General features: G+C 44.0%; 1 protein-coding gene across 2 annotated transcripts in view; it reads left to right on the forward strand.

Moving 5' to 3' along the window:
- The window catches only part of tle5 (TLE family member 5, transcriptional modulator), a 43,661-nt gene extending 32,638 nt beyond the window's left edge, over positions 1-11,023 (forward strand). The window contains exons 4-7 of one of the 2 annotated variants that reach the window (XM_080006746.1): positions 263-307; positions 7,788-7,850; positions 8,659-8,733; positions 10,737-11,023. In XM_080006746.1, coding sequence (XP_079862872.1) covers positions 263-307; positions 7,788-7,850; positions 8,659-8,733; positions 10,737-10,964 — 411 coding nt within the window. In that variant the 3' untranslated portion in view covers positions 10,965-11,023. The remainder of the gene's footprint in view (positions 1-262; positions 308-7,787; positions 7,851-8,658; positions 8,734-10,736) is intronic. The other variant, XM_080006747.1, reaches the window with a different exon arrangement.
- The last annotated feature ends 1,192 nt before the right edge of the window (positions 11,024-12,215 follow it).

A 12,215-nucleotide genomic window follows, 5' to 3' on the forward strand; every position in this document is an offset into this window, starting at 1 on the left:
ATGTACACACACATACACACACGCACACACACACACAGAAACAGACTCTCTCCCTTTTTGTTTTATGCCTCCTACCCCCAGTACCCTTTCCAGGTATGTGTGTGTGTGTGCGTGTGTGTATGTGTGGGGGGGGTTATAATCACACATGACTTTGGTTTGTTCTACGTAACTAAAGTCTGAGAAAACAAACAGAACGAATCCTGGTGTTTTGATACCCCCTGACTGTCTTTCTTAACCCCCCCTCTGTCTCTCCTCCCTGCAGTACTATGAGATGTCCTATGGGCTCAACATTGAGATGCACAAGCAGGTGAGTCTATATCCTCAGTATTCCTTCATTGTAGGACTTGAGTAGTCTTGGAAATCCTGGGAATATTACACTTGGTTGAAAAAGATTAAGAAAAATCTTTACATTTAATCAGAACTGTCTTGCCTGAAATAATCTCTTGAACTTGAACTTGATTGCAAAAATGAGATGCTGATGAAATAATCGAAAAAAATAGATTTGATCTAGTAAACCTTCCAAGCAAGTGGAGATGGTGTGTGAAATGTGAAAAAGAGGTCTGATTAGCGGCGGTCCTTGATGCTGTTTTACTGCCACTGTAGCAACCTTTTCAAATGGCTGTTTTTATAAACACAAATATACACAAGAAGGACAAATGGCATTACTACAATTCTCCATACTAAGTGGCACTTAATGAGACTTTTGCTGAAACTAGGGCATGGAAATTTTAAGGGATTATGGAATATCTCGGAAAAGCTTTGGAATATCATTCCTGGAAAATATGTAGGAACTCTGTCACAGTCACATCAGCATGGAAAATCATTTAGCCTCTTATTCATTGAAGGAGGGTTAAAAATATATCCTTGTTCAACTTGTATTAGTGTTTTAGGGGTGTGGGCAGAACTGACCCTCCAAATTCAAAAATGAAAGAAGTATTGTCTGTGTAACAGCTAGAGGTGTTTGAACATATTGACACACAGACGAATAGTGACTTTGTTTTCCAAAACTGCACCGATTCTCAGTGTTATCAATACTTACTTAATGGAAAGTTGTAGTTTATTGTGTTCAACAAACGTTTTCCTATTGTAGACGCTTAAAGTTAGCTGGCCTTGGTTGTCCACATCACAATCAAACCGATGTTTTTAAGTCTATCCATATCTTTTAAATCTTTATTTACTTATTGCTCCACCCTGTCACCCCAGTGGTTGACGTGACGAATATGAAAGTAAAAAGATAATATTCATCCACTGATGCTGACACACCTGCACATGCATTCCCTCGCTGCACCTGCACAGTGACTGGCAGCTGTGTGACGGCTGCAGATAATCTCCCGTTGCTTTCTGGGATTTTGCCAGAGAGCCCTGGAAGATTAAAATGATATCACCAGGGGCGGTTGAATGCTTTGCGGGCACCAAGTTCTAAAAAGTCTTTGTCATTTAGCTGCTATATACACCCTAATTTCAAGGAAAGAAACACAGGATTACAAAATTTCTCAAATCTGATAGCAGCAATGACTCAACATGTTATGTAATGCACTATAGGCCCACTCCCATTTGCTTTTTTTGATCATGTTTTATTGTGAGTCAAGCCAAGTGATTGCCATTACAATCTTTTTAATCGATCTAATATTTGGAGAATAGCTTCAGCCAACTGCTGCGCGCTTGGCAATCACGTCAAAAACTACCATGGCCCCACCATATACACTACTCAATAAAAGTTAGGGATATTTGGCTTTCGGGTGAAATTTATGGAAAATGTAAACAGTTCACCCTACAGTGATTATATCATGAAGGTAGGGCATTTAAGTAGAAGCATGCAATGGTGATTTCCTCATCTCAAACAATTTATTGAAACAAAAGCCAACAACAGTGGTGGGTACACCACAACAAAAAATGTCAATGTCTCAATAACTTGTCATGTGGCCTTGAGCATCAATTACAGCTTGACAACGACGTCTCATGTTGTTCACAAGTCGACTTATTGTCTGCTGAGGCATGGCACCCCACTCTTCTTGAAGGGCCGCCCTCAGGTCATTGAGGTTCTGGGATACATAGTTACGAGCCGCTACACGGCGACTCAGCTGATCCCATAGGTTTTCTATGGGATTCAGGTCTGGAGAAAGTGCAGGACACTCCATTTGAGGTGCCCCAGTCTCCAGCAGCCGTTCCCTAATGATGCGACCTCGATGAGCTGGAGCATTGTCGTCCATGAAGATGAAATGAAGCCTGTGTTGTTCACGCAGGGGCACAATGACTGAATTAATGATGTTATACAGGTAGTATGGGCTTGTCATTGTACCATTCACAAAGTGTAGGGCAGTTCTGTATTAACTAGACACACCAGCCCACAGTCTAACACCACCACCACCAAAGACTCGTTTGGTGACAAAAGTGGCTGATGCATAGCGCTCTCCTTGACGTCTCCAACATCGTTGGCGGCCATCATTTCTGCTCAACGTGAATCGACTTTCATCAGAGAACAGCACTGAGGCCACTGGTCCCTCGTCCAGCGTAAATGCTCCCTGGCCCATGCAAGACGATGATGCCTGTGCCTGGTGGTGTGGTCAGGTACCCTTGCAGGTCGTCTTGCACGCAGACCACGCTGATGGAAACGGTTTTGAATGGTCTGACATGACACTTGGGTGCCTCTCTCCTCCCTTAAATGTGCCTGGCGTTGAGTTGCGTTCATCATCCGGTTCCGCACGGCACTGTCACAATGAAGCTCTCATCAGTGTGGGATGTGGCCAAAGGACGTCCACCTCTATGCCTTTCTGTGACTCTTCCAGTCTCTGTATCTCTGTTGCAACCTGCTGATGACACTCTGTGACACTCTAAGCTCAGTGGCCACTTCCCTCTGAGAACATCCTGTTTGAAGCCTCACAATGGCGAGGTACTGTTGATCAATTGTTAGGTGTCGTCTTGGTCTCATGATGTCAAAATGTGAACAGCATGATGAAGAGGACAGTTTAAATACCAATTCTAATTGAACCAGGAAATGTATTGGTCGATTCATGGATCAAACACCTGTTGTGAATTTTGCCGTTCAGCTCCTTGTTAGAGAACAGCAAGTTGAGCAAAAAGTACTGAAACATTGAACAGTTGGACATGTGCATTCAAAAGTTTAGAGAAGGTCAAATTAAGTTCACCTGTAAAGGTTATAGTGCATTTAAGGTTCATCCTGAAATTTCACCTGAAAGCCGAATATCCCTGACTTTTTGTGAGTAGTGTATATATATATTTGTTAACTAAAATAAAGACTAAACATGTCAAAAAAATCTAATAGGTTTTGAATCTGTTTGTAGAGAGATCTTTCTTATAGAGGAAATTGGTGGATGAAACAATGTTCTTTCTAATTTACTTTCATGTCTGAGTCCAGATAGAATTTTGGAAAACGCTGCAGAAATACAATCACGGGAGATCTTATAAATTGCAATTGCCTTACTAGTAAAGAAAATACTTTGATGCGGCCATCCCTTCACTCACCTGGACCTACACTGCAACCCACCAGAGGTTCTCGACCCATAGTTTGAAGACCACTGCCTAGCCGGCTTTCAGATTGCTCAGCCAGCGCTGGTTAAATAAATCATATTCAACATCAAACCCCAAATATCAAATCTAGTCACAACTATAAGGTCTTGAACAAATCTGGAATTTTGACATGGAAAACGTAGAGGAACCTTTCAACTGGAGCAAACCATTTCTCAGTGATAGAGGTAGTTGATAGGCTGCTATCCATAGATCAGCGTGCATGGCCGGGGCTGGGGAAGTAATTTATACCCAGGCTGTGTGAGCCAGAGAGAGCGATGGCCTCAGAAGGGTCAGTCCTTATTGTTGACCTCGTCCAACACACACACACACACACACACACACACACACACACACACACACACACACACTCACACATGCACACACTCATACACATACACACACTGCATTGTATGATTGACCGTGCTCACAGACAGCCATACCAGAAAGCTGATTGCCCATTGACAAATGTCCACACACAGAAAAACACACGTATGCGCTCACGCACACATGTACACACAGGAACTGCTATCCAGCAATTTAAATAACCTCATGCATGCGAGTCCAACACAAAACCATTCAGGCAAAAACACAGACACACTTAGAGATGCATGAACAACAACCCTGAATGCATGCGCGCGCACACACACACACACACACACACACACACACACACACACACACACACACACACACACACACACACACACACACACACATACCTGCAATTAAACAGACACACCAGAAAGCACAGACTTCAGTGCTCACATGCACAGGAGACTCGATATACACAAATACATGCACAGACACACACAAGCGCTCACTCCTCCTACTGAATTTCTAAATATTTCATCTCTGTCAGATGAAGGAGTGGGGTGTGATGAATTGTACTCATGAGGCTTAGTGTGTGTGTGTGTGTGTGTGTGTGTGTGTGTGTGTGTGTGTGTGTGTGTTTGTGTGTGTGTGTGTGTTTGTGTGTGTGTGTGTGTGTGCATGAAGCGCTAGTTCCATTATAGAGTTGAAACTGAAGGGGATGTGTGGAAACTAGTGTCGAAGAGCATTCAAGTCTGGGCCTATTGTGTACTGCCAGTGTTCGTCTCATCCCCTTTCTACCTCTCTTTATTTTCCTCTCTCTCGCTTTCTATCTCTTGCGCTCACACATTCAGTCGCTCTCTCTCGATCACTCTGCCTCTCTCAGTTTAAAAAAAACATGCCTCTGCTCATTCTATGTCTGTCCCTCACATCTCTCCCTCACTTCTCAAATTTTCTTTCTCTCTTACTTCTCACCATTTTTCTCTTTCTCTCATTCTGCTGGTTTCCTCTTGCTGAAGAGTTGCAGCCGTTCAGCTCAGCTCTGGATCGAAGTGTGCATGTGTTGAAACAAAGCCTTGCTACCGCTTTGTCGTGTGTGTGTGTGTGTGTGTGTGTGTGTGTGTGTGTGTGTGTGTGTGTGTGTGTGTGTGTGTGTGTGTGTGTGTGTGTGTGTGTGTGTGTGTGTGTGTGTGTGTGTGTGTGTGTGTGTGGTCCTTTCTTGTCGCTGCTGCAGTATTCTTTCCTCCCTGGCCAGTCCTGAATGTGCCAACTCAGAGTCGTCTTTTCTTCTGTGTTTGCATTGTAGGCGTTCTTTCAGCCTGCCCCGTGTTCATGGTTGTTGGTTTGTGAGCCTGCTTTCTTATAAAGGAACAACACAATACCGGAAGGTACAGAAACAATAAGGAAGAAGGGAGAAGCCAGGCTGGCAAAAGACTAGACAGAGACGGGTTGAGGCAGATTGAGACATCAGCCGCTTTCACACGTAGGAAACTGCAACATTTCTGGTTTCACTTCATCTGGGTGAGGTAGTCACACATACATCTACTAGAGCATGTTCACACGAGCGTTCTCGAAATGTTATCTGTGAGACCTAATTCCACTTCAAGTCATCTTATTGTCTTCGCTGTAATCAGAGATCAAATCGGATACAATTTTGTGCGTTGATCATAAGACCTGACTGATCTCCTTTATGTTAAAAATTAAAATTTATCCTATCGGGGATGCAAGAACATCCTGCTACTTCCGGTAAAATTTTATCAGTTCACTAGCTACAGCTCCAAATGTAGATATGGATGAAACTAAACCACGAGATGTCTGACACGTCCTGGTTCTAACGACACCTCAACCATGTCCGTGGGTCCAGCGGTAGTTATGTCAAACTTTTTGCCAGAAAAATGCCAAAGAGCAGGTCTGTGGGCTGGACCCATTAGAATATAAACTTTATTTTGTTTATATTAAGAACAGTCCTTTCAAGAACAGTAGAAAAGTGATTCACAGAGAACAGTGAGTAATATAAAGAGAAAAAGTACAAGGAGTAAATATTTAGAAGAAAGAAACAAGAATATCGGTAAAACAGTAAGTCATTAATAAAAATGTAATGTAAAAAAGTGTGTGTGTGTGTGTGTGTATATGTGTATATATATATATATATATATATATATAGATAGATAGATATGTCTGTGTGTATGTATAAATGTACTATAAAGGAAAACTCAGGACAAGAAGAAGATTTGAAAGATAGCACAGACTCAGCCAGCCTTATTTTCTCCACTATTTCCTGGGAATTAGTCGGGCAAACACAAGTTTGTCACGTAGACATCACCATCAAGTGTGTTCATACATTTTGCTGCATGAAATCTGTGGCTCGGAGGTGGCTTGGGTTTTAACGGCGTAACCAACATGGCTCTGCACCTACAGCCACGTAGGAGCCGCAATTTCTTTGAGGACCCCTAGCGGGCTGTGCACCCCTGTTTGGGAACTCCTGGTTTAGACTATTCAGGGTTCTGACTGATCCGATCACAATGCACACCCGAATGACTTTTCAAAGTGGAAATTACAAGTTTTTCTGTTTCGTTGATTTTGGCGGCAACTATGGCGAAAAACTGTAATTACAGGTGTGGTTTTGGACCTCACTTCCCAGAAATCCAAACAGTGTCGCCTGTGTGACATCAGTCAGTGGGTAGTTCACACCTGGGCCATGCCTCCATAACAATTCAAGGTCGTCATTAACATGAATGCATGGCAGTAAAGTCACCTAGTTCTTGATACTCAGAATACTGCAAATGCAAGAGCTTTCATCAGTGGGCCATAGGCTCAATCACATTTGTGTTACCTAATTCGGCGATAGAGACTTTAACTAACATATATTTAAATGAAAATCTTCAAGATTTCTGGGAATCTTTGGTTAAGGTGCCACCTTAACCAAGGATTCCCAGAAATCGTACAAGGTTTTTAACCAGAAAATTAAGGCAACGTCTTGCATGGAAAATTGACTTCCCTTCACTCACAACAGTGACAACAACAACACGGAAAATATACAGAGCATTTCTGAGTTATGCTTCAAGTATTGTTAAGAAAAGTAGGAAATGTACAGAAAAGGGAGGGAAAAATAATTTGAGAAAGATTGAGGAAGATGAGACAGATGGATGGAGAGATGCAGATACAAAGCCTGCGAGAGAAAACAAAATAACAAAAATGGGGAGAAGCAGGGAAAAATAGGGACAGGGAGAGAGAGAGAGCGACGGGCGAGAGGCCACATAAAAAGCTGAGAGCAGAAAGCGGCAAAGCAGCGATAGTTAGCGTAGATTGTGTCCCACCGAGAGGTTTGGGAGCCGACAGAGATGTCAGGGAGCGTGCGTATCATGATGAGCAGATAGCAGGAGCCGTGCTCTGCATTCCTAATGTCTGCACCTCCAACGCTCAGCCAATTAGACGATAACACAATTACCGCTGCTTTGCATATCTCAACCGGATTGGATGATTACTGCCCAAATGTGATAATAGACCTGCGTGTGAGAAAGAGCTGTGTGTGTGTGTGTGTGTGTGTGTGTGTGGGTGGGGGTGGGGGTGGGTGGGTGGGTGTGGAACCCTTAATTGTAGCAGAACTGCTTTTTGTTGACACCTTTACAGAACTATGTGCACTTTTTGCAAGTGGGATTGTTTGGTTGGAGAATGAAGTGTTGCATAATGGTGTGTGTGCGTGTGCGTGCACGCACTTGCCTTAGTGAATGTCTAGTTAATAAACAATTGTTGTGTATTGTCAAAGAGTCGTGCCCCAGTTTAGGATCTTGGGAGCCGTAGTAAATATTTCCCATGTGGATGAGGGGGAGTATGGCTTATGTGAGCTAAATTAGAATGAGTGTCTCTCTCTCTCTCTCTCTCTCTCTCTCTCTGTCTGTTTATCTCCCTACATCTCTCTCTCTTAATCTATTCTTTCTCTCTGTCCTCAGGCCGAGATAGTGAAGAGATTGAACGGGATCTGCGCTCAAGTTCTCCCCTACCTGTCTCAGGAGGTATAAACACGCACGCACACACTCTTTATCTCATACATAAACACTTTCTCACTCACACAACCCACACACACACGACAAAAAGACTATACACATTAAAAAAACATTCCTATGTGCATGTTGACACACACACACACACACGCACGCACGCACGCGCGCGCGCCGACACCCAGTTGCCACAAAACCTGTGACCCCCGGCCCTATTCTTTACATCCTGGAATGAGATCACCCTCATTTCCGCCTCATTACCTCTGCACCTCATTGACCCCTCGGCCTCTCTCTCCCTTCTTCCATCTCTCCCTTTACTCCTTCCTCCTCACCACCGTGCCTCCCTTTTAATTTGGCCTCTCACCCTCCCTTCCTGCCTGCCTCTTTTTTCTTTTCTTTTTTTTTTTTTTTAAACCATACTCTGTCTTCCCCTCAGTCACTATGCTTTCCTCCTCTTAACTGTGTGTGAGTGTGTGTGTGTGTGCGCGCGCGCATACATACACACACAGAGATGATTTGCGTGAAGTAGAGGGCTATATGATCCAGATAAGCTGTTATCTGCCCACCAGGGGGTTAGTTGACCTCCACCCATTAAAGCACCCCAATCGACCGCCCTTCCACCACCATCACACCATGCTTGGGTGCGTGTGAGATTCAATGCGCGTGTTTGTTTGTGCGCCTTAGTATCTGCATGTGTCCATGCGTGCGACTGAATTAAAAGCCGAGTCGCTGTTCGGACAATTGATATTGATCTAACCTCTGCACCTCCCCCCCCTCCATCCCCCTGTCCCTGTCTCGCTCTCTTTGTGTCTTCCCACCCCAGCACCAGCAGCAGGTCCTGGGGGCCATAGAGAGGGCCAAGCAGGTCACTCCCCCAGAGATGAACTCCATTATCAGGGTAAGATGTTCCAGCCTCTTGGCGGCCACGCAGACCCAGCTGAGTGAGACACTCTGTAATTGTCGCTGCTGCTTATCGGCCGTTATTGATCAGCACTTTATTGTCTGTGAAACACTAAAAAGTAGGGATTTTTCTCATGCATAGGTCAGGGTTAATTGTGTTGGCCTTATAGTTAGTCTTCACAGCCAAACTTGAGCAAGGAACATTCATAAAGTAAAGTGCCATGAGCCAAGTTGGCTACAATACTTGATCTCTATGCTTGTGGCGTAAACTCACTACAATATTATTATCAATATGGGTGGAGCATCCGCGCCCAATAACTGAATCTAATTCCAATAGTTAATGTGCTCAATTTCTTTTGTTTATTACCAAGCAAATTTCATGAGAATCGGTTCAGAATTAAGCAACTTACAGTCAATTTTGTAGAGAAGTCTGCATCCCTCAATACATATTGTATTTGTTTACGAGCAGATTTTGACCGCTCCAATATGGCAGACGGGCAGACATTGGCTGTATCCACAGCTCATTCACCACATGTCGTGAAGTAGCAGCAACTTACAATGACTGACAGGGATCACACATTACAAGATCTTTTCACCAGGAGGAATTTGAGTCTGCCTGGGCTCCAAACTGTTTTGTCACGAAAACACACAGTAAAAGTGACACCGGAAATGACGCGATATGATACGCGGGACAGGATTATTTATTTTGTATTTGATTCTTGATTACCATAAAAAAAAAAAAAAAGGGAAATAAAAGCAGAATTTAATTAAGAAATATATTAAAAACGTAGAGAAGAAAACTAAAATGGGGATGTTGGTGTTTCTGGTGGCTGCTCTTGTGGCTGCTCTGGTGCACTGCTGTCTGTCCTTCTCGACTCCTCCCCTCCCCCTCGCTCTGTGTCTACTCTCATTGGCTGAAGCTCGTTGCATTACTCCCGACTCGATCCTGACACGACCATATATTAAAATGGCTTGATATCTCACTGATGCGTGTGAGCCATCAGCGAGCAGTTGGATCGTGTCGTGAGCAGTTAACACAACACGCTCGTCACTCACAGGAGCGCGCTATGATTTGCCTCCGATCTTTTCCTCGGCAATCTCCAAAAACCTGTTGACAGGTGTAAAATCAGTCTAAAATCTTGTAGTCTGAACTCGGCATTACACCACTACCAGCTTAGCTACTCCTTCACTATGATGCATGTCTCACAAAGACGCTTCACCCTTTCTCTCCTGGTGAGGTTCTTTGCATTTGGTGAATAGAGGGAGGGCCAGACCTATTTGGGTGGGTGGGAAGTGTGCCCCGCCATTTGTTTAACAGTTTTCTAGTCTGCTTGGTAAATAATACGAAAAATCCATAAAATTGCAAGATCAGGCACTCTTCAAAGTTCCATTTTTGATACCATTTAATGAATTTAAATAAATTATCATCTATGAAAAGCAAACATAATAATTTTAACTCCCAATAATGCAGACAATGGTAAAAAAAAAAATTTGCTCAACACCCAATATAACATTGAAGGGCATTATTCTGTTCGCCAAACAGCAAAAGAAAATTACTGATTAAGTCCCTATTGAAGTAGATCAGAGCTGTTTTTGATGACACAGATGTTCAAGCTGACAAACTGGCAGCTGTTGTCCTGTAGGCTCCACATGAGCCAGTTTATGGGAAACATGGGTCTTGTACTAAAAACAGTCTATTATCACAACTAGTGTACTTGAGAAGGGGCACAGTTTCTGCTGGGGAAGCATGTCAGGGGTATAACAGCTGGAATGCTTCCTTCAGCAAGTTGAACGTAGGTAATCTCTTCTGTGTGTTTTTGATTTAGAATTTTTGGACTGAATGTGTCCTTTGTGACTGTCAGCTTGAACATGAACATGCATCACGTGCATCAAAGACTTTGCTAAACCTGCACTTTGTCAATTGTGGGTTCTGCAGGTTTTTCTAACTGTGCTTCCTCTCTGCTCCCTCCATCCCACTGTGCATGCTGGTCTTCCATGCAGCAGCAGCTCCAGGCTCACCAGCTGTCCCAGCTCCAGGGTCTGGCGCTGCCCATGACCCCCCTGCCCCTGGGCCTGAGCCAGCCGACCCTCCCTGCCGTCACCACCTCCTCTGGCCTCTTCTCCCTCTCCTCCATCCTGGCCTCCCAGGCCCAGCTGGCCAAGGAGGAGAAGGCCTCACGTGATGGAGCCGACAGCCATCGCGAGGAGGACGGGGACAAGTCAGATTAAAGTACCCCCCTCCACCCCACCACCTCCCGTTCAGCTCGGGTTTCCACCCAGAGACCCCAGTGCCCTCCCAAACCCCCATGACCCTGGGCTCCAGATCCACAGCCAACTCCCTGTCCAGCTCCTCAAAGGTCTCTCTCTCTCTCTCTCTCTCTCTCTCTCTCTCTCTCTCTCTCTCTCTCTCTCTCTCTCTCTCTCTCTCTCTCTCTCTCTCTCTCTCTCTCTCTCTCTCTCTCTCTCTCTCTCTCTCTCTCTCTCTCTCTCATCCTCTCTCTCTCTCCTCTCTCTCTCTCTCTCTCTCTCATCTCTCTCTCTTCTTCTCTCTCTGATCCTCATATCAGGCACCATTTCGAGGGCACGGTGTGTGACAACTCTTGTACATACATGTTTGCTTTTTTATCTTTCATTGCATTTTTCATTGTTTTTATCTTTCTTAGTCTCTCTCTCTCTCTCTCTCTCTTGCTCACACTTGATTGTTTTTTTTTTTATTGTCTTCTATCATATATCTTTTTTTATTTGAGTTTTGATGTATTTAATTTTATTTTTTGGAATGTTTTTTTCTTTAATATCAGGGCTACTTTTTGTTTTGGCTCCTTCTCTTCTTCCTATCTGTACTTACTCTTTCTTCCTGTGTATATCCCACCCTCCATCCCCTGCCTCCGTTCTGTGTATCCTTGTGAAGAGCAGGGATCATCTGTCAGTCTGAATGTACCACAGGAAATAGTTAAAAACAGACTGGATGTCTTTGTGCAGACAGGGCTGCGATGTGGACCTGTCGGCCTTCGGTTAGTGTCAGTTTGCGTCCTCATGGAGATGCTTAGATAAGCTATGGAAGATGTTAGGCAATTTGCATGAATATCTGCCAGTTTCCTGCATATTTTTCTAAAAAAAAACAAATCAAACAAAACCTTGCTCATGAACATCAGTAACAGTGTATCGATTTTCTCCGAATTGCTCGCATTGCCTGCATCCATTTCAAGCTGGAACTCGGCTTTGAGTTGAACAGATATTGTTGGTTAGCGCACTGTTTGAACAGGGCCTCTCGCCCCTGTGAAAGAGAGAGAAACTTTCCTTTTGCCGTCGAGTGCGAAGCTTCCCTCCATCCCATCCTAATCACGACGCTCCCCAAGCGCAGCGGTGTCAGAACGAGGAAACCTTTGCAGAAGACAAACTCGAAATTAAAAATATATAATCTTGCATATACACGGGCAAAGGAAAAGCACCTTCTTTAAACTACCTTCACGCTGACCGTGA

The sequence above is a fragment of the Zeus faber genome (assembly GCF_960531495.2).
Source record: "Zeus faber genome assembly, chromosome: 1".
Lineage (NCBI taxonomy): Eukaryota > Metazoa > Chordata > Actinopteri > Zeiformes > Zeidae > Zeus > Zeus faber.